This window comes from Aquarana catesbeiana, linkage group LG04 (genome assembly GCF_042186555.1).
Source record: "Aquarana catesbeiana isolate 2022-GZ linkage group LG04, ASM4218655v1, whole genome shotgun sequence".
Lineage (NCBI taxonomy): Eukaryota > Metazoa > Chordata > Amphibia > Anura > Ranidae > Aquarana > Aquarana catesbeiana.
This window is the reverse complement of record NC_133327.1, coordinates 543616930-543643225: the sequence shown is the minus strand read 5'-3', so window position 1 is coordinate 543643225 and position 26296 is coordinate 543616930. Positions and strand designations below refer to the sequence as shown.

The following is a 26296-nucleotide window of genomic DNA, read 5'->3' as shown; positions in this document are numbered from 1 at the left end:
ACATGTGAGGGGATATGTTCAAGTGCGGAAAACAAAATAACATGGGGATCGGAGTTATGTTGGGCAGCGATATGCCTATTAATGGCCGTAGTGGTGGTGTTCTTGTATAGTGGTTTGATATGGTCCCGGATACGGGTCTGAAAGGGGCGCTTGGTTTTGCCAACATAGAATGCACCGCATTGGCATTGGGCCAGGTATACAACCCCAACAGTGGCGCAGGTGACATAGTGTCTGATGGTGTGTGTGTTTCCATCGGGTAGATTAACAACCTGAGAGTTGGCAACGAATGTACATATGTCACATTTGCCACATTGATAGGTACCAGTGGCAGTGGGCCTATGTGCAGTGTCAGTAGAATGATGACTATGAATCAGACGATCACGGAGAGAGGGAGAGCGTCGATAGGTAATATCAGGATAAGTGTTAATATATTTGGCAATGGTAGGATCAGATGTGAGTAAGGGCCAAAATTGTTTGAGGACGTCTTTGATTTGGGTATGCTGATTGGAGAATTGGGTGATGAGTCGTGTGGGTTGTTTAGAATCCAATGGTTTGTCGGAGAAAACCAGGTCTTTACGGTTGAGTTTTTTTGCCTTATGGAATGCTTTCTTTAAGAGAGAGTGGCTGTAGCCTCTATCTAAGAGTCTATTATAGAGGTCGTGTGCCGCCCTGAAGAAATCTTCATCGCGGGTACAGTTACGTTTAATCCTGACATATTGACTATATGGTATACTTCGAAGGAGGGGCTCAGGATGGGCACTCTGGGCATGTAGGATTGTATTGCCCGAAGAGGGTTTGCGATATAGAGTAGTATAGACTTGGCCATTGGGTTGTACACCAATCTGGAGGTCCAAGAAATGGATCTGAGACTGGCTGCACTCCATGGTAAATCTTAGATTGTATGTGTTGTCAGTAAGGCTTTGTACAAATGAGGAAAGTTCTTCCTTAGTACCGGCCCAAAACAGAAGTATATCATCGATATACCTGTACCAGGATATAATCCTGGACAGGTAGGGGTTGAAGTGAATCGAGTCAAAAAGTTCCCTCTCCCACCCCCCCAGGTACAGGTTGGCATAGGCAGGGGCACACTTAGTCCCCATAGCCACACCCTGCACCTGGAGGAAGTGGGAGGAGCCGAACATGAAATAATTGCGTGTGAGTATGAACCTCAATAATTTGAGGACAAAGTCCCCGTATTCATCATATTGGGGGCCTCTGGCACGAATGAGTTTGCTGATAACTGAGATACCTCTATTGTGGGGGATTACGTTGTATAAGCTTTCCACATCTAGGGCTACCAACCATGTGCCACTGGGCAGGGATTGGCCATCTAATATACGAAGGAGATGGATAGTGTCCTTTATATATGAAGGCAAAGCTACAACATGGGGTGCCAGATATTTATCTACCAGAGCACTGGCAGATTCTGTGAGGCATTGACGACCAGACACAATTGGGCGACCAGGTGGATGGTCGAGAGATTTGTGCAATTTCGGGAGGGAATAGAAGGTAGGGGTAGTGGGTTCTTTAACATAAAGAAATTTCCATGTGTTGGAGTCTATAATGCCTTTTTGATAAGCTGCAAATATCAGCTGTTGGTATTCGGATATATAGTTAGCAATGAGTGTTTTAGAAATTGGTCTATACCACTCGCGATTGTTTAAAATATCCAGGCACATTTGTTCATAGAAGGACACATCCATCACCACCACATTGCCACCCTTGTCGGCTGGCTTAATGGTGAGTTCAGGATGGTTTTGTAGGGATTTGATGGCCCTAATCTGAGCCAAAGTTAGGTTGGAGGGATACGCGGAGTTGAAATTTAAGCCTTCGATGGTGTTAGTGACCTGTTGTACAAAGGCCCATATATTGGGATTTGTAGAAAGATTTGGAAAATTCACAGATTTGGGTTTAAAAGAAACAGGAGGGGGGAAGGGGGGAGCACCAAGGGCGGCGGCCTCAAGATTGGTAGGATCAAGAGAGTCGTCACCATCAGTGCACCCCTCCTCCCAAAGTGACATTAATTCTTCGAGGGCTTGTATTTCCGCTAGGGTGGGAACCTGTTGGGAAGGATTTACATGCACATTCTGAACAAGTGCAGTATTAGATTGAGATTTGTCATAGATCACTTTGAAAAGAAGTTTACGTGCAAAAAGATGCACGTCTTTAATAAAGGCGAATTTGTCAAAGTCGTTAGAGGGACAAAATGTGAGGCCTAATTGGAGTACATAGATCTGATCCGCATTGAGTGGAATAGAAGATAGATTGATTACATCAGGGGTGGTTGGTCTTGCTGGATCATTGGCATTTGTGGGTGTAAATCGGGGGATGGGCTTGGGAGAGACTCCTGGCCCTGCCCTAAAAAAATAGGTGCAAGTTTAGGGTCTGCTGTAGCAGAGTTGGCTGGAAACATGGAGGTGATAGTGGGTTCACTTACCCTTCGGGAGGTGATGTGCGTTTGAGGGTGCGGTGGTGCCATTATGCCTGCAGGTGTCTTGGTAGAGGATGATTTGGGAATCGCTGTCGACTTGGGTTGTGCTTTAGTGAAGGGAGTGGATACGTGAGCGGTCTTTGAATGACCTGTAGGTGGATGTGGTAGAGGAGTGGGTCCTAGTGTGCGGTGGAGTGACTCCGAGGATATGGCCGAAAGGTCGCCTTTTCTTCTTTTTGCTAATTGTTCCTGTGTCAAATCATGGTAAACAGTGGAGGTACTGGATGAAAAAGAAGCAGATAAATTGTTAGAGGCATGGTTATTCGAAGTAGGTATATTAGTGGAAAAGGGTTTGTTTCTAGCTTTGGTTTCCTTGGCATTGTCCCAATTGTAGGCATATCCATTTTCATGGGCTGCTAAGTCTCTTAAGAATTTGCTTTCTTTGTCATTAATAGTCGTAAGTGTATATTCCTCCAGGTGTGCGCGCAGGGTTTTATCCCGCTTGCTATACCTGGGGGAGGAAAGACCAAGAGCATGATCTGTGTACCATCGATTGATTGCAACATCAAGTTGTGCCAACTCGGTGGTATATTCGTGGCACAACATGGAGAGCATGTTGAGAGCGCATGATATAAGATTGCTTTCCCAAGAGGTTTTTAATGTGTCGTTGATTTTTTTGATATTGGGGAAAAGTTGTATTCTTAATCCCCAAGGTATTATTTTGTGTTCCGCATATTTTTCAAAGTAGGTTTTATGCCAGTAAATTCTGACTTTTTTTTCCAAGAGACGTTGTAGTCTGATAAATGCCCTATCCAGCTCAGCATCGGTTATGGTAGAAGCATTTTGGGATGCCTGGATGCGGGTCATGAGACCCTCCCAGGCTTCTCCACAGAAATCCGCCATGGCTCCACCCGGGGTCCTGAAAAGAGAAAGAAACCAGTCCTATGATAACACAAAAGATATACACGGATTAATATGTGTTCCAATGATTATCACAGTCACAGTAAGATGAAGATAAGAAGAGATATAATTTGTCAAGATGGCATATAACTAGGGAAGGATAGTGGATTTGTTGGGAATAAACGAAGATAGAAGGATATATAGTTGTATTGGACAAGTATATATAATATATATGGGGATATTCAAATCAACATATCAGGGACCAAGACTAGCCAAAAGGACATAAGCATTAAAGCTTGTATTGCTCAAAAAAAGTAAAGATGGCTAGATGGTACCAGAGGATACAGCACCTCATCCCCTAAATAATCAAACGTTAAATGGGTGTGTGGACAAGGGATTATAGCGGTGCTAGGGTCAGGAAGATTAGAGAAGAAAAGATAAAACAAAAAATACTAAAATTACAAATTTTATTAATAGTCTATCATAAATACAATGTACATTATAAACAATTCATACAGTAATTATACAAATTTTGTGGATACATGTACTGTAAGTGACCCTAAGAATGGTCAAGTGGGCCAGATGGCAAGTGGCCGTTGAAGGAGGGGGGGCTCATTTTCCTACATGTTTCGCCAAAACATTGGCTTCTTCAGGGAACAGGAGCTCATAGGGTGGATATATATAAAAAAAATTCTGTGTGGTGGACATAAAAACACATGTTAGAAATATTAATTTGACCAAACACTGCATAGTAAAAACAATAACACATTGCAACTGTGGCTGGACATTCATGCAACCCCAAGCTCCACACCACTAAACGGAACTGCGGACATACCTGGAGCGTCAGTGCCCAAGACGGGAGGGAAGAGAGGGAGAGGGGGAACACAGCCACCCAAGGAGATCCCCACAGGGGAGCAGGCAGACCGCGCCGTAAATTATGCCTGCAGGGGGCATACAGTAGACCTGGCAAAGGAATGTAAAGATAGTCATGTGTCATAATGCACTGTGGTAGTTATTCCAGGAATAGAGGGTTGCGCATATGTGCATTGTATTAAAAAGAGAACAAAAAATATATGTATATAAATAGGTATAAATGTATCTATATCTCTGGAAAAGGTGCGGACTTACATGTATATCTAAAAGCTGTAGAGAGGCAAGGTCAGGAAGTGCCTGTGATATATGTATGCACACAGCAAGGAAAGGACATCAAGGTTGAACCATATCTGCAGACCACTTAAAGCAGGCCTAGTTGGAAAAATGGATAGTGTTAGGGGTCTTGCTGTTGTTAACTGGGGCCAGATATGGTAGTTTATGCCTATACTTACTTGATGGTATCTGCTGTAAGAAAAGATTCTCATAGCGGTACATTCACAGGTATATAGTACCGGTGCTGGGATGAAAAAGGGATAAAAATAACAGTGGATCCTATATGAAATATAAAGGAAAAAAGGAGGATCAGAAAGGTAGGGAAATGGAAGCTTTAAAATGTACTTGGGCACAGGTGAGGCTAGTGAAAAGGAATCTGTTACCTAATTCATCATGAAGCACACCGTGTTGCTTGCGAAAATCAGTGTTAACCACCAGAGTAAGAGGCCGGTCCAAAGTAAGTTCTAAAAAGTATGTAAAGGAATAATAAATAATTCATGTAAACAACATGAAGTCAGGGTGTTTTGAAAGGCAGAAGTTTACCTTGTAGCTGTGTGCAGAGCGAATGCAGGCACGTCCCTCGTCCATGGGAACTGAGGGACTGGCCGGTTACTCATATACCCCCCACACCTGATCAGATGATGATCAGGTGTGCGGACGCTAAACGAGGGGTAGCCACGGCTGTGCACTGCACGGTGCCTAGGAACTACGAGTTCCATCATGCAACGCGCGCACATGCTCAGATCTCACGGACCGTGTGGCGATTGGAGAGGCGAACACCCCTGGAATGGGAAGTACCAAGGTGTCATCTCACCCAATCTGCCGATGGAATAAAGGACCAGAGGGTCTGAGAACAGACGTGGGCACCCAGGGGCAGACAGTTGTCTGCGCCTTGGCGTCCGTACAGGCAAAGACAGCGCTAGCCATGTCACCCCCAATTCGGGAGAGCCCGCGGAGCCGCCGCCCACCACCCACGCCACAGATAATCCCCCCAGTCGTGGGGCTAGCCAAGGCACCAGGGACAACCGCAGTCCAGTGGCGGGGAACAAAGGGGCACGAAGTGTAGTGCGCCGAGACACAGGATGGGAGGATATCCCAAAGGTTGCCCAACGATCCACAGGGGCCACTGGGGAAGGTGGGAATTACTGTGTGTCAGCACACGACATCCAGCCACAATGTGTGCAGTGTGCATAGAGAACCACTGGGTCCCAGTACGATAGTAAAACCTACAACCAAAAATTGAAAATACAATGCAAAAACAATATATAGAAAAGAATATATAAAAAAGGAAACACACAGTATATGTATTGCAACAGTTGTGTCGAAAAATATTGTTCAATAATGACAAAAAAGAGTTTTAAATCGCAAATAAATACAGGCAATATACACTTATAGAATATACAGGGATATAAGATATATTGAGTCAATTTGCCAGCTTGTCTCAGAAAAGGAAAAAGGCATTTGTAATCAATGTAGAAGGCAAGGTATTAGTCCATGTCAAAAAAACATTATATGGATGAAATACCGGGTGGAGCCATGGCAGCAAAGGGTCTTAGGGTCACTTACAGTACATGTATCCACAAAATTTGTATAATTACTGTATGAATTGTTTATAATGTACATTGTATTTATGATAGACTATTAATAAAATTTGTAATTTTAGTATTTTTTGTTTTATCTTTTCTTCTCTAATCTTCCTGACCCTAGCACCGCTATAATCCCTTGTCCACACACCCATTTAACGTTTGATTATTTAGGGGATGAGGTGCTGTATCCTCTGGTACCATCTAGCCATCTTTACTTTTATTGGTGATAAAAGTTTGTGAAGACACCGGGCTAAAAGACATACATGGATATTTACTTTCAGGACCAAGCAACATTAATTACAAAGGCTTTTATTGACCAACTATAAAAAGTGCAGTAAGTTACAGGTGGAAACTAGGGTATATGCCCAATAGTAGTGGGCACCAAATAATGGCCTTAGTGCCCACAATGTACAAGTTCTTCAGCCCGTAAACAAGACATAGCCAGGATTGGTATAATAAAACTTCTCACCAGTTCCACAAGTTCCGTCCGCTTCTGGCCATGCAGTGATGTTTGATTGCTGACAGGTCTGCTGGACATTAGGTGGCAGCATGCTGTAAGCAGAAAGATAACCGTCCATTGGTTTCTGGGACCAGCATGGAGCGCAAGTGGCCAAAAGTGACATCATGGTGCCTCCGTTCAGAAGTGTAAGTCAGATGTTCGTAACTCGAACTGCCTGTATTCCTGTTCTAGTGACAACTCCAAAATTTTGGGGTTTTCTCTCACTTTTACTCTTGGTGATAATGGTAAATGGAACAAAACGAGAGGTGAATATCCTTTACGGGGGCAAAGACAGAAATACAAACCTGACAGGTTTTCTCATTTCTCCCCACTATCCAAAACTAACAAAGTTTTGCCTTTTATACTTTAACTCCACTCCATGTAAAGGAGGTAGTTGGACAACAAAATAGGAGAAGCAGTTGATGGGAACAGTTTTGATAAATGGCATAGTTAGAGAAAGATTGAGGTGGAGGCACTAATTGCAAGAGACTAAATTGAACAATGAGATGAAATGTCCCATGAAGAAACCACAGTGAGTGTGGTAAAACATGAAGGAGGGATGATTTGGGCGGGGAATAATTGGTGTAAACACTGGTTAGAGACCTAATGCATTACCACTGCTTAAAGGGAAAAGACATTTAAAATGTTAATTGACGCTGAAGGGAACGAGTAGAAAACTGGAGAAATAAACCACAATAGTTATTTACGCAGCGAACATAGAATTGCCTAAACAGATGTAGTGGCCGCATTTTTGCTCAATAATTAATGCTATGTTATTCTGTGTATGGTGTTATAGCTTAGTATATAGCACCATCTAGCGGTCAAAATATGGAATGGACTGCAGTTTATTTCTTCAGGAATTGTACAGGAAGTGTTTGTTTACTTTTGGAGAAGAATTGACCTACCCAGGATGCCGAGTGTTCTTACCCAGCAACACTCATGCACTGAACTACATGCTGGGTAGGCTATAAAAGGCCCCTGCATGGCCATCTTAAGTCTCTTGGTTGTGGCATACCTTGTGCGGAGCGGAACAGCCAGCGATCCTTCCTTAGATCAGTGTGCTGGAGCAGCAGTGTGATCGATCCAGAGACCCTTGAAGGAGGAAACCGAGGACTCCCGGTCATCTGTGAAATGGAACAGCGTGATGGCGTGGCCGCGGCGAATGAACTGTTATTGTGTAGAGCGGAGGCATCCATCTACCTGGAACCAGTGTGCTGAGAGGGCTGCTGCCCAAAGTTTCATTGACACACTTGCATCTTTAACCCGGTGCTGCTGGGACCTGTAGTCCCACAGAGGAGATTGTGAGTGATTAAAGGCTGAGTTTAATATAGGCCTCAAGCCTGCACTTCATTACAATGAAAGCACTGAGTTATACTGAGTTACTTGCACCGGAGACAGTTGCAGTGCTGCCGCACCACAACAATAGCTCAACATTGTTTTCCTTTGACCCGGGTCTTGTTAACCACTGGATTACAATTTAACCTACACATAGCTAGCAGAAGACAGAAGAGAAGGACTGCCTCTGTTAATGCAAGGCCTTGCATTCTACTGTTCCACAGGGTTATTGTGATATAAAGCAGTGGGAGCTCCCTAGGAATTGTGCTATAGTCTATTAAAATAGCAATTGTCTCTTTTACATAAACAGAGCGTGCCGAGAGTGGGACAGTGCCCATAGTGAATTCAGTTTCACTCTGCCATTGGACCCATCTAAAAGATGCAACTCTAAGACCCCTTTCACACCATGTAATGGCGCTGACCAATTAGAATGCTTCGCAATGTCCCTCCTAATGGGGTACGTTTTGGACATCCAGCTGGGGGGGGATTTCTACGCCCCGGACCCCTGACGCAGATATACCTGGGCTCAGAACCAGAGATTGCCGCGGTCCAGGTCAGTGAGACTGAGGGGGGGTGAGGAGGGGGGATCCTGTTTACGTTCACCTTACAGATTTTTCTGTAAAGGTGAACTTGCCCTTTAAGCAGTTAACCTTTTGAGATAAAGGTTTCACATAAATTTAATGCATTGTTAACTGTTCATTGTAAGCAATCCTGTCAGTGTTTTATGGTTTGTCTCAACCTTCTAACTGCCTCTTTTGCTGGACAGCTTGGTTTGTTAAAAGGAATAACACACTTGCTGGCAGGATAAGTGACAATAAAAGGACGAAATGCACAAAAAGGAAAAGAATGCAGTCACCACATATAAAAATCTGTAAGCTGCAGTATGATTGTTTGCGTTTTCGGTTTAATACCACTTTAAATGAACAACCTGTGCTTTTGATGGTGGCTGTAGGATTCCTAAGCATCACCTGAAGAAAATGTCATGTATACTTCAATTTGATTTTACAAAAATACTAAAGAAATGCTCATGGCTTCAAACGAAACAACAAACCAGTATGGAAGCAGTATACCTTTTTAGTACATGTGTGCACTACTGATTGCCTTTTGTTGTAACCTCAGCAGTCACATCAGCATATGACGTATTTTAATTTAAAAAGCCTTTTGTATGTCATGAGCACACAGATGATTGGCTGAGACAAGAGGAAAATAGAGTCTAGGGGTCAGTGAATTGTGAGAGAAAAAAGTGCTTTTTAGTCAGAAGCTTAGGGAAGGACAGCTAAAGATTCGAGGCGAAAGTGCAAACTCGTCTTAATGCATGTTTATGCAAGTTTCTATAGATGTCAGTATTCTATAAAATAAATGCACATCAGAACTGCATTAAAGTTTGGTGCTTGTGCAAAGCTGCCTTACACTGGAACCGTGGCCTCCAGTTAAAAAGTACTGCAGCTATACTTACTTTACTTAGTCGTCCTTCAGATACCTGTTGAATCTTCCAGTGAAGTCCACCTAATGCAGCGTCCTGTGATGTGCCAATGATCCTGAAATGCTACTCCATTCAGTCCTGCCAAATCTATTTTCCTAATATGGTTTTAGTCTTGCATCTCCTGGTTATTTGAATGTGTATAAAAATCCAAAAACAAATGTAATGTATTGCAGCTCAACGGTTCTTAGATGTGGTCGCTGCATTAGTTTCCTTTTTTAGGGTTTTTTTTTTTTTTTTTTTTTCTTTTTCTTATTTGCTGGTGAATCAGCCTGGAAGTCTGTCATTTTCCAGTTTCCTTTAACCTCCCTGGCAGTATGATTATTTCGAATTTTAGGTGCTGAAAGCGGTACCATTATTTTGCATGGAAATTTGGCGTTTTATATTGTAGGTCTGTAAATCTTAACAATAACACACTTAAATCTGTCCAAACCAGAGTCTAGTAGATATCCCGGGTATGATAAAGTTTGAAACACAAAAACATAAATTATAATATAATAAATAAAAATAAATAATTAAAAAAAATTAAAAAAAATAGTAATAAAATAAATTTCCCCACAATTCACTATCGCTCAATTCTGCAAGTGTTCTAATTTACTATCGCTGTTTTCTAGCTGGTCTAAAGCCACTTTTGACGTAAAGGGACACTTTTTAGTTGCTATGGACAATCTCCAGTTTCCAGGCAGAAAGAACAGTGTATATCATGTAAAACTGCATGCAGGGCATGGGCCAGAGCACTGGGGACAAAAGGGATGTGAAATCATTTCATACAGTACTGTAATCTGTAAGATTACAGTACTGTATGTGTTATGATTTTGACAGTTTTTTGAATTTGCCGCCAGGCTCCGCCCCCGTGCGTCGCGCCACTCGCAGGGAACGGAGCCTGGCACGGAGAGGCTTCAGAGGAGGACGGAGCCCTCGGACACTGCGGGGGACAACGCAGGATCCCGGGGACAAGGTAAGTAACGCCGCCCCAGGATCCTGCAATGCGATCCCGAGTGTGGCTCGAGGTTACCGCTAATGGTACTGAATTTTAACCCCGAGCCACACTCGGGAATACCGCCAGGGAGGTTAACAAACCAAGCTGTGCAGCAAAAGTAACAGTTAAGATTTAGACAAACCAATTAACACTGACGGGTGCTTACAATGGTCAGCTTTTATGAATTTATGTAAAATAAAACTTGCTTTAAAGTGAAACTAAACCTTTAGTGACCAAATGCGAGCAGGCAGCTTTTTACTGCAGAAAAAACAGCATGTGTTTTCTGCAATAAAATAAACGTATCTGTGTTTGCTTTGTTCTTTTAAATGTACACAGAGCTCAGCATATATTCTCGGCACAGTGTTCCAGGGCAAGTGACTCTTTAGTGTATGGGAGTCACGTCATCCCTGCCAGCCAGTTAAAAAAAAACCTGACTCCTAAAAGAAGCCCAGGTCAGCAACCAGTGAGGGATCCAGTGGTCACATCACTGGAACGAAGGTGAGTCTTGGTACCATTTTAACTGCTTAAAGTGGTTGTAAACTCTGTTACACCACTTGTACCTACAGGTAAACCTATAACAAGGCTAACCTGTAGGTACTGTAAATATCTCCTAATTTTGCATAGTTTAGGAGATATTCACTATATACTCTGCTGCCAATGTCATCGGCGTATGTGCACTGAAGAAACAGGCCACTTGTGCCGTTTTTTTTTTTTTTCAGGACCCATGCCGTGACTGGCAGGTCCCGCGCTCATGCGAACCCAGAAGTAACTCTGTGAAAGATGTCAGCATGGGAGCGGAGTAGAGGCGGAACTGCAGGGCATCGTTCTAAGGTAAGTATTTCATAATGAGCTAGTATGCGATGCCGTACGTCATATGACGTCCTTGACTTTGAGCGTGTATATCTGAATGATGCCTGCAGGTACAGGCAGCATTCAGATAACAGCTTTTTTAGCCAGGGATTCCCTACACCATAAGAATGATCATAGCGGCTGTTCCGCTGCTTGATCATTCTTACGGGCGGCGAGAGGGGACGTCCCGCCGCTCTCCGATGCTTCTATCGACTCACCGCTTCCATCGGTGAGTCGGAGACCGGATCCGCCGGCCCCAAATGTTTACCATAGAAATTTCCGGCTGACCAGATGGTCGCCGGAGTCTCTATGATCGTTCGAAGACTGGGCGTGATGTCATAACATCACGCCCGGCCTCTGCATTCAAACAAATGACGCCGCCTCGGCTGGGAAGCTGAGACTTTTTTTTTTTTTTATTTCAGGCTTCCCAGCCTAGAGGTGAGATGTGGGGTCTTATTGACCCCATATCACACTGTAAAGAGGACCGATTATCCCATTAACCTCCTCTGTAACTCAAAACATGTAACCAGTAAAATATCTGTAAGTGTCGCCTATGGGGATTTTTAAGTACCGAAGTTTGGCGCCATTCCACGACCGTGTGCAATTTTGAAGCATGACATGTTGGGTGTCTATTTACTTGGCGTAACTTCATCTTTCACATTATGCAAAATATTTGGGCTAACCTTACTGTTTTGTGCAAAAGAAAAAAAAATATTTTTTCCCCAAAAAAACGCATTGCAAATTCATTGTGAGATAAAAGGTTGCAACAACCCCCATTGTATTCTCTAGGGTCTTTGCTAAAAAAAAAACATATATAATGTTTGGGGGTTCTATGCAATTTTCTAGCACAAAAATGATGATTTTTACATGTAAGAGAGAAATGTCAGAATTGGCCTGGGTGGCAAGAGGTTAAACAAACTGTAAACACACTGTATATAGCTGATTGCTTAGGAGGGGGCTGGAAAGCCGGCTGCCACGTCCTCAACAAACGAGCTTACCCACTGACAGCTGAATGTAAACGAAAAAAAAAAAAATTGCGAAAAATTGCCCCCCCCCCCAGGTCCATACCAGGCCCTTCCTAAAATAAGGGCCTCTTCCCAACAACCCTGGCCGGTGGTTGTTGGGGTCTGCGGGGGGGGGCTTAGAGCCCCCGGATCCCCCCCCCCATGTGAATGGGTATCGGGTACGTCATACCCTTACCCATTCAATCCAAAAAGCAGTGAAATGTAAAAAAAACAAATGACTGTTTTTGACAAGTCCTTTTTTTTTTTAAAAAAATTGCTCCGATGCACCGAGCTGTCTTCTCCCCTGAGCCGTCGGTTACCCTGTAAAAAAAAAAAAAAGCCACTCTTCTGTGGCTGTCTTCTTCCGTTGTGTTGCCTGCTGTGTGGCATCTCTTTTTTTATATAGCCATGGGATGTGGCCATCTGACGTCACCCGGAAAGCCCGCCTATAGATATAGATATTAATATCTATATATCTACCATCGGACTGAAGTATACCTTGTATCTGGTATGTATGTATAAAACCACAGTTGTATGAAATCTTCTTTTTTGTGCAGTGAAGGTGGAAATCCAGCAAAGCTTTCTACTCTTCTTGAATTCTTCATAAGACATTGTGCAGGCTTGTTGACCTAAATTTCTTAAATACATTATTTTTTTTTTACTTTTAGGCTGCAGACATCGAATTGTTTTGTAATAAGTTGTATTTCACATGATAGTAAAATACTATTGATAAAAGGCTGATATTGATACTGTTAATAAAATTGCAAATTGTAAGAAAAGTCAGAAGACAACACAATCTGAACATTTTATGCACATTAAAGTGGTAATAATCCCCAATAGCAAACCTTTATTATATTGCAGATGTGATGGCTGCATTCATTTCTTTTTAAGGCTTGCTTTCTTCTGTTTTCATTCGGTGATCTGGCCAGTAAGTGTTTGTCAAAAGAACAAGTTCTCCAGCAGAATGTCATCAGAGATGAGACAAACCATTTAACACTAGCAGGGGTGGTTCAGTTGCTTTTATTTACGTAAAACCTTTATCCCAAAAAGATAACTATGCTGTAACTGCTTATAAAGTATTAGTTGGAGTTTGGCTTTAATTTTTTTAGTGCATCTAAATATGCTAGTACTTATTGTGCTCCCCTCCCCCCAGATTGACGATGTTGCTGTCCAAATATGCAGCCTGTGCTCATTCATCCATTGAGAACTAAGGGGGGGCGAAAAAGCCTAAAAGTTAAACAAATGCAGTGCATCTAATGATTGCTACGCTGCAATATATTACATTTTAAGTTTAATACTGCTTTAATTCCAGATTAGTGTGTAATACAGCTATTTAGTGCTGCTGCTTTTTCGTTTTCATGTGGGCAAACATGCCATCGTTTTTTACATTAAAAGTGAAACGGCAATGGATTGCATGAAACAGTTCCCAACATATTATTTATATATGTATTTGTGTGCATGCATATGTGCAGTATACATTTATAGACTCGTTTATGGCTTCTCCTTCTAGATCCATTTATCCAGACTTGCCAGTCTCTGCTGTACCTCTGTATCTGTGCAGTTGTCATTGTCAAAATGTCAGAAGTCTTTGTGCTCATATACCTTTCTATGTTTTGTTTTATGATTGATTATAGTTTTAGGAGGATATATATTAAACTTTGTACTGTCATCTACAATTACAGTAAATACAAAAATATCTTGTGTGTTTTTTAAATAAATTAGACCTGTTCACTACAGTGCACAGTGTAGTCTGAAAAATGTGTAGTAAGAAACATGCATTTACTGTATTACTGATTTATCCCTTCTTTTTCCCAAAGCATCTTTCAGCACAGCACCTGAGATCGTGACTCCTCCCACTGGACCATAGGAAACACCTCCTTCCTAAAGGGAAGGGAGGCAACTCCCTACCATACATCAGTTTTTGTGTTTTCTCCGGCCCGGAGGGAACATCTTTGGTGGGGGAGCCATGATCTCTTAGGGCAGTCCTGAGAGGCAGGGTTTCCTCACTGTTTTCCTCCTTATTTCTAAGACCCCAGCCCTCCCGCCTTACCAGGGTCTCTACAGCTGTAAGGATGGGTTCCTCATTTCCTCCTAGGTGCTCGGGGAGAGCCCTGTGGTCCGATGACACTGCTCCAGGCTTCCAAGAGCGGTGGCTGCATGTGCACTGCTGCCATTTTGGCAGAGGCCGAGTAAAGTTTTGGTCACGCTGGAAGTGACGCTCCTATGAGCAGGTCACTGGGTCGGCGCCTGTCGTCATTTCCAGCGACTGGGCGCAGGGGGAGGAGGCAGGGCAGGAGCTGGCACCTATTTCCAGTCCGGTGCAGCGGCACTATGAGTCCGGAAGTGGCGTGTGAAGCCACGAGTGGAACGCTGCACACCCGATATGGAGGACATGGCGTCTGCAGCGGTGGGGACAGGCATAGGCACCAGCAAGGCTCAGGTAGGGAGCGGTTAACTAAGTCTGCCCGTTTACATTCCTGGGGTTCCGTTTTTTTTTTTTTTTTTTTTCCTCCCTGGTGGCGGGGGCCTGTCTGGGCACTGGAGGCTGTGTTTCTTCCTCTCTTAGTGCACCTTATGGGATGGTCCACAAGCAGACACTGGGTCTCGCCAAGGGTCCCCTGTTTTTTTCCCTTTTGTATTTTCTCTCTCAGGCAAAAAGCTCTGACCTGGGGGAAAAAGAAATGCCCCTCATGCAAGGCCAAGATGGGAGAAAATTGGAAAAAAGCCCTATGCAGTACTTGTATTACTTATTTAGTATAAGAAGAATCTGCTTTCATGTGTGATGACTTGATTTCCTCTGTAAAAAGAACTTTATGCCACGATTTAATCATTCCGTAACTTATTGGTTAAACCAGCTGCGAGTCGACCCTTCACATCAGAGTCTTCCCAGGGTTCACTTTCTGTCCCGGTGGTAGAAACTCTGTCTGAGGGTCTGTCTACCAGGGAAAAAACACTCCCCTGCACCTTCCAATGACAGTTCGGAAGAGGAGAAGGTTGAAGGGGCAGAAGTGGTCCCTTTCAAGTTTAAGCTATTCCTGGAGAAAGTTGAGGGCCTCCTCAGAGCCATACATGTTACTCTTGGCCTAAGCAAAGAGAAAAAGGAACTTGCACTACATGACTACACAGGTCTAAGTGAGCCTAAGGGGCGAACATTTCCGGCGCACTCTGTCATCTTGGATTCCATAAAGAAGGAATGGCAAGACCCACAGAAATTTTTTTTTTTTCTCAAGAGCCCACAAGAGGCGCTTTCCTTTCGAGGAAGACCCCTCTGCAGTATGGAACAAGGTCCCTAAGCTCGATGCTGCTTTCTCCCAGGTTTCTAGGTCCACCGACCTAGCCTTTGAAGACATGGGGAGCGTAAGGGATCCAATGAACAAGCAAATGGATCTCTTGCTCAAGAAGTCTTGGCAATCGATCATGAGCAATTTAAAGCCAGCCATGCCTATGACATGTGTAGCTACAAACCTGGAATATTGGGTTAACCAGCTAAAAGCTCATGCGTTAGCAGATTCACCCAAACAGGAAGTTTTTGATTCTTTTACTACCTTGTCCTTAGCAGTAACCTATATGGCGGATGCTTCAGCTGAGGCAATTAGAATGTCGGCTAGATCAGCAGCCCTAACAAATTCGGCAAGAAGAGCAGAAGACTTGGCCAGGTGATGTGGCATCAGAGTTAAGCTCTGGGATTCCCTTTTTGGGTGAGCTTCTCTTTGGTCCTGATCTAGACACCATCCTGGACAGGACAGCCGATAGGAAGAAATCCTTCCCGGTAAAGAAGAAGAAGCGCCTTTTTTGACCTCAGAGAGCTCAGAAGCAGGACAACAAGTCCCAGGTGAGGAGGAAGAATTGGTCCGCGCAAAAAGCTAAAGGCAAGGGTGGAAGCCTTTTTCCATCCTCCAGCGCAAACCGAAAAATCCCAATGACTCGACCCTGGGGGTGGGCGGAAGGCTGCAAAGTTTCCTTCCGCTGTGGTCAGGCATAACATCAAATCAGTTTATCCTGACAACTTTTTCTCAAGGCTACACAAATCTCCCCCAAGAAGATTTTTTTTGTAACAAATGCGCCAAAGGATCCAGTGAAAGCCCTGGCCATGAAGTCCTTATTAAAGGAGCTGATGCAGCAGGGTGTAGTGGTCCAAGTGCCACCAGGAGAGCGGCAACAGGAATTTTATTCTCATATTTTCTTGGTAAAAAAAACAGGAAAATTCCGATTGATCCTCAACCTAAAACCTCTGAAGAAATCCATGAAGTACAGAAGGTTCAAGATGGACTCTATTTTTTTTCAGTCAGAAATCTACTGACCCCAGAATGTTACATGACGTCAGTAGACCTAAGGGATGCATATTTGCATGTCCCAATTTCACCCCAGTCCCAGAGGTATCTAAGGTTGGCAGTAGATATTGGAGGCGTGATTCACCATCTACAGTTCAGGGCCTTACCATTCGGTCTCCCATCCGCACCATGAATTTTCACCAAAGTGATGGCGGAAGCACTAGCTCCGCTTTGGAATTGCAGTGATTCCTTACCTGAATGATCTTCTATTCTTTGCTCCCTCAGGGGAGAGGTTACAGCAACCATCTGGAGTCTCCCTGGGTTGGATTCTGAACTTCCAGAAGTCCTCCTTTGACCAGTCCCAGGAGTTTCGGTTTCTGGGCTATCAAATCAATTCGATAGAACAGACCTTTTCTCCAACAAGAAAAGGACAAGGTTCAGTGCATGGCTGCTATGCTGCAGACCAACCAATTGGTAACAATAAGGCAAATAATGTCAGCATTAGGGGTCCTGAGCTAAACGATGCCAGCTATTCAGTGGGCAAGACTACACTTCAGGAGTCTACAAGCCTTTCTCCTAAGGTCATGGGATCACAGCTTAAGTTCCCTGGACTTGACATGAAGCTGAAGATTCCAGCTAAGGTGAGAAGGTCACTATGGTGGTGGATGAATTAGGAGATCCTATCAAGGGGCCTGGCTTGGGGCTTCACAGTCGAAATAAGACTAACAACGGATGCCAGCTCTTGGGGATGGGGGGCCCACCTAGAGGGAAAACTTCGCCCAGGGAAGTTGGTCTAAGAAGGAAGCGATAAAGTCCTCAAATTGGAGAGAGTTGAAGGCGATCACTTTCTCTAGTGATATTCGCACAAGTTCTCCAGAATCACCATGTGCAAGTGTTGACCGATAATGCCACGGTCGTGGCTTATCTAAACAGACAGGGGGGCACAAGGAGCAGGTCCTTAGAAGCACTGGAAACAGAGATTCTTATATGGGCAGAGAAACATTTACTATCCTTTTCGGCAATCCACCTAAAGGGGACCCTGAACAGAGTGACAGACTTCCTAAGCAGGTACTCCCATTTAAGAGGCAGAGGTCTCTGAATCCAGAGGTCTTCGATGATTTCCAGGATGTGGGGACAGCTGGAGGTGGACCTGTTTTGCTTCAAAGGAGAATGCATAGGTGCCTCGTTACTTTAATCTGAACAATCTCGACTGGTCACCAGGGACAGATCCCCCTGGCCCATCCATGGAGACTTCAACTTTGCTACGCTTTCGCCCCATTCCAGCTAATCCCACTGGTGTTAAAAAAGATCCAACGGGAAGGAGTACCAGTCATTCTAATTACTCAATTTTGGCCAACAGGGGCCTGGTTCTCGACCGTTCTGGGGATCGCGATCAAACCCTGTTGGCATCTACCTCTCAGTCAAGATTTACTAATCCAAGGTCCAGTAAATCGCCCAGAAGTGGCCAGGCTGTCGCTTGCAGCATGGTATTTGAAGAGCAGCTCTTCTGAGTTAGGGGTTCTCAGATCGTCTGGTTGCAACATTGCTATCGAGTAGGGAAAAAAGTAACAGCCATCTATACTAAGGTCTGGAATGTCTATAACTTGTGGTGCAATTCATCTACTCAAGACCCAAGGAGCTGTAATGGAAATTTGTAAGCTCTGTATATAATTGTATTGTATTTTCTATGTATTGCACTCTGCCCTCACTGTGCACACGGCACTAATAATGTTTTCAGTAAATGTTTACATTCTTTTGAGTCCTGATTAGAATTAGCCTGCCTATGTAACGCCCCTTGTTACCATAAACCTACAATTGTAATATTAATGTGATACCTACGTAATCATGTGCATAAAAACCTTCAATTGCGTCATAATAAAGCAGAACAGTAATTTGGAAAGATGCTGAGCGTATCTTTTGTGTCTGTTCCCTACTGCAGTAGATATTATTAATTTGGAACCACTAATCAATATGAGGATAGGAGTTGCCTATCATCAATTTAACCGAGTCATGCATGGCGAGCTTTGCCTTAGGAGGGGATTCCAGGTGACCCTGAGTATCCGAAACGAGGAGCTTGAGACGATCCTGGGAATTTCTGATAATCAGCCGGCTGAGGTAAGCCTTTTGCTTACATTTGAGTTATCAGACTTCCTTGATCGGTAAGGCATTTTCGGGACAAAGGGTACCTTGCTTCCATCTTGGAGTTTTTACAGGTTGGGGCAGATAGGGGACTAGCAGTCAGTACCTTGAAGGTACATGTTGCTGCACTAGCAGTTTTTTTAGAGAAATCTGTGGCCTCTGAACCGTTGGTAGTCAGATTTTTTTTTTTTAAAGCTCTTGCAAGATCAAGGTTAGCGCCAGTTAAGGGTTTCCCAAAATGGGACCTGTCAGTCTTGCAATCCCTGGCAAAAAGTCCACTCTTAAAGCTGTGTTCCTGATCGCCATTACTTCAGCACGCGGGATCAGTGAGCTACACGATCTGTCAATTAGGGAACCTTATCTCTGTGTTTCCGGATAGGGTTATCCTTAGGACAGGCCCAAAATTCTTACCTAAGGTAGCCTCAATGCATAATCGTTCACAGGACATTGTGCTCCCAACCTTCTGTGCTAACCCATCAGGGGAGAAGGAGCCTTTTTTCATATGTTGGATGTCAAAAGGATTTTGTTATGTTACCTAGAAATAACAAAGTAATTTAGACGTACAGATTCGTTATTTGTCCTTTTTTCGGGCAACAAGAAAGGTTGCCATGCTTTTAAAGGATCATTGGCCAGATGGCTGAAATTATCTATCCTGGAGGCATGCTCGCATGCAGGTTCGTCTCCGCCAGCTGGAATTCGTGCACCCTCAACCAGAGCGTTTGCCACCACTTGGGCAGAAAGAGCCGGTGCCACCCCTGAACAAATTTGCAAGGCGGCAGCGTGGTCAAGTTTCCACACCTCTGTGTCGACATTACCGGCTGGACCTCACATCTGCCAGCGATCAGGCATTTGGCAGGAAAGTCCTGCAGGCTGTTGTCCCACCCTAAGGCGATAAGTCTGTTCTCCTCTCAGGTGCTGTCCTGAAAGACGCTTTGGGAAAATTCAAGTTGGACTTACCGGTAACTTGTTTTCCATAAGTCTCAGGACAGCAATGACGCACCCTATTAGTCTCTCTGTACTATGCTATGACTAACATATGTGTTTCAGCCGGGGCTGGAGGTTTTCTTCTACAACTGATGTGTGGTAGGGAGTTGCCTCCCTTTAAAGATCTGGAGGAAGGGGGTGTTTCCTATGGTCCAATGGGTGGAGTCACGATCTCTCAGGTGCTGTCCTAAAAAACTTATGGAAAACTAGTTACCAGTAAGTCTAACTTGAATTTTTAACCACCTCTGATACTATCAGAAGTGTCTGGAGGCTGTCTTGACTCAAAGAGCCTCTGACACTCCTGTAAGTGTCAGAAGTGACTCAAAACTAAAAAAATAAAAGTAAAACCAGAGTTACTGAAAAAGGGGGGAAAAAACAGATGGCTGCCCAAGTGGTACATTGCCTATTTTTATCATGTGTTCAAGCTTCAGCATGCACACCGCTGACAAGGTCTCAGTAATGTATTAATTCCCAATAAAGTATCAAATATATTTACATATATTTCTTATTCTTTTCAGTTGTCCATATTTGGCTGTGAATATTACGCCTGCGATTCCTGTGATAGGTGGAATTCTTGTATTTTTTGTAATGGGGACTTTACTGAGAACCAGCTTTAGTGACCCAGGTGTTCTTCCTCGTGCCACTCCAGATGAAGCTGCAGATTTGGAAAGACAAATAGGTAAATGGCGTCCTAAAAAAGAAATGACTACCTGTTTTTTATTTATTTAATTCTTTTTAGAAAGAACCTGTGTCAAATTGAAACACACATGCTGTCACAGACCTGGAACAAGTATGCATATCAAGGGTTTTGATTTCACTTTGGCCTCAGTTTGCTTCAGTCATTCCTGGGCTGAGACCCTTAAAGTATTAAAGCCAGAAATAATCAGCAGTACCTTTTTTTTCCTTTAAAAAAAAGTCAGCAAATTGCAGCCCAATATTACCACTGCAGGTTTTCTTTAGGTGTATTTTGTTAAAGGATAAGTTTACCTTTCTGAACATGTTAAATGTTGCACCCATATTTAGGGTGTAACATGTTCCATATCCACCAACTCACCCCTCAAATTTTCCAACTCCCCTCTTGTGTCAGCGAGCGGAGGACCTTCTCCCCACACCCGCTGTCACAATTTGGAAGGCTCCACCCACACGGCTGCATGCTTTTAGAGTTCTGAGAATGAATGAACTACAACTACCATCATCCTTTAACGGCTTGTAGTTCTCAGTGAACTGTGAGGGTGCTGGTGAGCACTTTTGTAGTTCATTGATCTTCCTGGACTTCAGTAACTATCTCCCTGCTAGATCAGAATCAGCTAGATCCTGGCATTGCAGCCGTGATCTGATCACGTGTGCAATGCTTTACAGGCTCCCTAGAATCAATGCACATTTTCTTACCTGTACATTATAAAAATGTGTGTGTGTGTGTGTGTATGTATGTATATATATATATATATTGTGTGGTGTATAATTTAGTTAATATGTAAAGTTTTTAAAAAAAAACAATTCTTTCTTAAATATCTCTATGCAGTGGTAAATATAAACAACCAACTATATGGTTAGGGAGCAAAATATTGAATCCACTCTGAGAATAACAGACAGAAGAGATATACTGTATATACACTATTAGAGGAGATATACTGTATACACTATTAGAAGAGAAATACAGTTTTTTTTTTTTTGGCCAATTTGTTGTTGGGCAGATTAAAAAATACAAATTGCTGCAAAAACGCATTACATGCATTTCTGCAGCTTCTCCATTGAAGTATATTGAAACAAAAAACCGTTTTGCGTTTTAAAAAAAAAAAAAAAGTCCTTGACCCTTTCCGAATATGCAGCGGCTGAAAAAAAGCATAGATGTGAACGTGTCCCATAGAAAACCATGTAAATGAACTGTAGTGTGTTTCTGCAAAAAGCACCAAAAAACACAAAGATGTGAACCAGGTCTAAGACGTTTATTAACATAATGGGGTTAAAAAAAACTAAAATGAGCCCTTTATAGTACAAAAAAAAGCAAATAAATTGCTACTGTAAGGGGTTCATTTTTTTACTGTAGAACTGTTAAAGTAATATTTACAGTCGCGATTATTTGCTCTTTTTGTACTATAAAGGGCTAATTTTATTATTTTTAACCCCATTATGTTACTGGCCGATTATTCGATTATGAAAATAGTATTATGGGGAAAAGGTACATCAACTGATGCTTTTTCACCAAGTCTTGTTTCCACAGCAACCCAAAATTTTCAAAATCCAATTCTCATTGGGACAGAAAGTGAGGTGAAATCTTCTGAACAGGGGCACACACAGCAAAACAAATGTTACAGGGGTGTTAACCCTTCCCTATGCCATCCAAAAAGCTTAAAAATAGTTTTTTTGGCTGGAGCTACACTTAAAAAAAAATGTACCTGCTCCAACTTACAGATTCAACTTAAAAACAAACCTACAGTCCCTAACTCGTTTGTAACCCGGGGACCCCCCATATATATGTATGTATGTATATATATTAGGGTTGTCCCGATACCGATACTAGTATCGGTATCGGCACCGATACCGAGCATTTGCCCAAGTACTTGTACTCGGGCAAATGCTCCCGATGCTTCCCCCGATACCTAGAAGACAGCTGTGATCGGCGCGTGGGGGAGTTACAAGATTCTCCCCCAGCGGCTTTCACCAGCTTTAGTGACATACAGCGGTGATCGCTCACAGCTGACTGTCACTGCATCCTCCTCCGTGCCCCCTCCATTCCTCTGTGCCTCTCCGCTGTCCCCTGCATTCCTCTCTCCTTATCTGTCCCCCTCCGTTCTCCCCCTCCGTTCCTCTCTCCTTATCTGTCCCCTCCGTTCCTCTCTCCTTATCTGTCCCCTCCGTTCCTCTCTCCTTATCTGTCCCCTCCGTTCCTCTCTCCTTATCTGTCCCCTCCGTTCCTCTCTCCTTATCTGTCCCCTCGGTTCCTCTCTCCTTATCTGTCCCCTCGGTTCCTCTCTCCTTATCTGTTCCCTCGGTTCCTCTCTCCTTATCTGTCCCCTCCGTTCTCCCCCTCAGTTCCTCCATCCCCCTCCTCCTTCCTTTGTGAATGGATAGAGTCAGCTGACTCTGTCTATTCACATAACTGAAACATTGTAATCTCCTGTGATTACAATGTGTCGGTTTATGAATGGAGAGGAGCCGCTGTCTTCTCTCCATTCATTCTCAGTGCAGCTGAGGCTGCAGAGAAAGGGACTGGGGAATCTCTATCCTCTGTCTCTTTGTCTCGGGGGAGATATCAGAGGTCTGTTAAGACCCCTGATATCTCACCAAAGCCCCCCAAAAGGGCTGATTAAAAAAAACAAAAAAAAATATTATTGTAAAAAATAAAAATTGTAAAAAAAAAAAAAACACATACAACGTTCAACCCCCCCCCCCCCCCCCCCAAAAAAAGCAAAAAAAAAAAAAACTGTCACGTGACATTAAAAAAAAAGTATCGGTACTTGTACTCAGTATATATATATATATATATATATATATATATATATATATATATATATATATATATATATATTATAATATATTGTTTTTGGCACAATTTCTAAAAGTGCACCAAAATTCCTACGTGCTGCATCTTTGATGCACTTTCGGAAAACCTGCCAAAAACGCACGACCTAATAGAAAGTCACGCCGCAGCCAAGCAGTTTGAAGCAGGCCTTAAAAGAAAAAAAGGTTGGGCACTAATGAATGAGTCTACCTTTCATTTTCATGCAACATCTGCTTTAATATACCAAAAAAAGAACACCTGACATCTACTCTTATGTTTTCTTGGGCATGACATTTATTAATGATTGGATCCTTGTAATACCACTTATCTGTTTAGTGTACAAGCCATAATTATGTTTTTTACATAGATGTTGCAAATGGGTCCACTTCAGGAGGTTATCGGCCTCCTCCCCGAACGAAAGAGGTAGTTATCAATGGACAAACGGTGAAACTGAAATATTGTTTTACCTGCAAAATCTTCCGCCCACCGCGTGCCTCGCACTGCAGCCTGTGTGATAACTGTGTTGGTAAGTTTTACTGTTGAAGTCTTAATATGGTGAAAATGAATATTTTTTTACTGTACCAACATTGCATTCTTTTTAAAGGGGCTTTCTAAAATATAGAAAATGTTACCCTACTCCCTGAACTTCTTCTCTACTCATCTAAATAATATATATTAACTTTACCATGGTAAAGGGAAGTCGGGGAAAGTGATTATGTACCATGTTCCTGCTGGTAAAGAGCTGAAGGAACCTCCGGGTTTATTTATTTATTTTTTTTAATTAAAAAAAAAAAAAAGCATCACCTGCAAGGTTCTGATTTTTAGCTTCCCTTGCATGGGCATGGTGGAAAATCACCAACTTTTGTAGGCAGAGTTATGATTACAGCACTGGCTATAAAATCTCAAAGGTTCTATCACATGCTGTGGGATAATGCAAAAGTGTTGTGCCGCTCAAGATGAACTTATCAAGATCGACCTTACTGCACGCAGGTACCGAGTGTGCTAAACACAGCACGTCTGTGGATACAATGGAAGTTCGGAATTCATAGCACGTCGCAAACGAAGACATTGAGGATTGGGTTGGTCCACATGGGTTGGACTTTTTTGGTCTTTTTTTTACCTCACCTACTGTGTATCTGTGTGACTGTCTTCATTGTATGTCCTGTAAATGTTTTTTAATTATATTTTAAGTCAAATTGATTCATAGATTCTTCACATACTGTTCATGTTTTGTTTCCCTGTAATGTCAGTGCTCATTGTCCTGGAATCTATATTCAGATATGTAGCGTTTGTTCTGGCAGGTTTAAAGAATGACATTTGGCCTCGTTAAAATGCATGATATTGCATTGGTGCTTAAAGTGGTTATAAAGGCAAAAGATTCCACCCTAATGCATTCTCTGCATTAAAGTGGTTGTATAGTCAAATTTTTAACTTTTACCTACAGGTAAGCCTATAGTAAGGCTTACCTAATAGGTAAAAAAATCTCCTAAACCTGTACGGTTTAGGAGATATTCCCCTTGCAATGTGCCGATGACTGCAGCGGCACACGCGCACAGGGAATTCTTGGCTGAAAGCCTGGCAGATGCAGGACCTTGCCGAAAAGAAGTCTCCCGTGCACATGCGTGGGAGTGACGGCATCGCGGCTCCAGCCACTCACAGCGCTGGAGCCGCGATACCTGGAAGACACGCCAAGGCAACATGTCAGCTACCTTGGCGTGGACCAGGTGAGATACCGACGCCTCATTCTAAGGTAAGTATTTCATAATGAGCTAGTATGCGGTGCATACTAGCTCATTAGGCCTTTTGCCTTACAGGGGTATAAAAAACAAAAAAGTGTCAGCGGGTTTACTACCGCTTTAAGGTGAAAACCTTCTAAGATTAGGTTGCAATCGACGGGTTGCTGACCCCCAACACTGAATACCTCAAACCCACTTCTCTTTAGAGTAAACCTATCGTGATGCAATGCAACGGTTTGAATGTTTTCTTTTGGTCTAGGGTGGGTCAATACTGCTGGATCGCATCATAAGAAAAGTGTGGGTTGATCCGTCCACCCCCCTTTTTCTGCCTTCATCCAGAGTGGGGACACTCTAATACACGAGGCGTGTTCCTGGCAAGATCACCAGGTGAAAACTCAGTAGAATAAAGCATAAAAAAACCCATGCAGCCACCACATATAAAGTTTGGTAAGCTGCAAAATATTACATTTTTGGGTTCAAGGCTTAATGTACACGGGACGTTTTTACAACCTCTCCTGAACGATTTAACTTGACAGATAGTAACCCACATTTTACAAGCCGTGTTTAGCCGCATTTGAAAAAAAAAAATTTTTTTTGGTATTTTTTTTTTTTTTTTTCAAAATAGCCAAAAATGAAAAACGCCTGTAAACAAAACGCGGCTAAATGCGAGTTACCGCGTTTAGCCACGTTTGGCGTTTGAAATGCCTCTAAACTCAGCATCTGAACTCCCTTTTTTTTTTTTTTTTTTTTTTTTTTTTGCTTTCCAAAAAAGGCCTCTAAACTCAACTGCCTAAAAACGACATTAAACGAACGTGTGTACATGTACACAAAATCTAACATTGGATGAGTTCAGGGGCAGCTGAAAAAAGCACCCAACTGCCTCTGAACGTCCGTTTACCAGCAGCAGTGTACATGAGGACTAATACTGCTTTGAAGTAAACATGTCTTACAATGAAAATTCTAGTGGGCCTGGTTGTGGTCATACTGACCCTCTTGTTTAGATCTTTGAGTCAGTGACTTGGCTCAAATATGCAGATAAGGACTTAAGAATTTTCTTGATTACTTGATCTGCATATTTCTAAAGAACAAAGAAAGCATTTAAGCGGTGAGATGGCAAGGAACAGCCAGTCAACTATTTTTACAATGAAGTCCGCAATAGCAGCATCAATATCCAATTAACAATTCAAGCAATCATTGCACAGTGCAACTGTTTTTCTAATATACATTTTAGGCATTTTAGATTGGGGGAGAGGGGCAGAGGGCTTGGGTGGGGTTGCTTATCGCTAGTACGTCAAATATATGTCAAAGAAAAATTTCTAAAACATTAGCAGCGCTAGTGCAAAAATAGCAAATATTTAAAAATATCAATGAAATTGCTTAAGAGTCCACTTAAACAAAGTGGACGAAAGTGATGACAGAAACACGTCCGCATCAGGGCGTTGCCATGCAGCTATC

The 26296-nt window shown here is 42.9% G+C and overlaps 1 protein-coding gene across 5 annotated transcripts in view; it reads left to right on the top strand.

Annotated features, from left to right (window-relative positions):
• ZDHHC14 (zDHHC palmitoyltransferase 14) overlaps positions 1–26296 on the top strand; it is a 179684-nt gene that overhangs the window by 53285 nt on the left and 100103 nt on the right. For all 5 annotated transcript variants that reach the window (XM_073627904.1, XM_073627900.1, XM_073627903.1 and 2 more), the window contains 2 exons: positions 20122–20282; positions 23473–23631. In XM_073627904.1, the coding sequence (XP_073484005.1) occupies positions 20122–20282; positions 23473–23631 (320 nt within the window). The remainder of the gene's footprint in view (positions 1–20121; positions 20283–23472; positions 23632–26296) is intronic.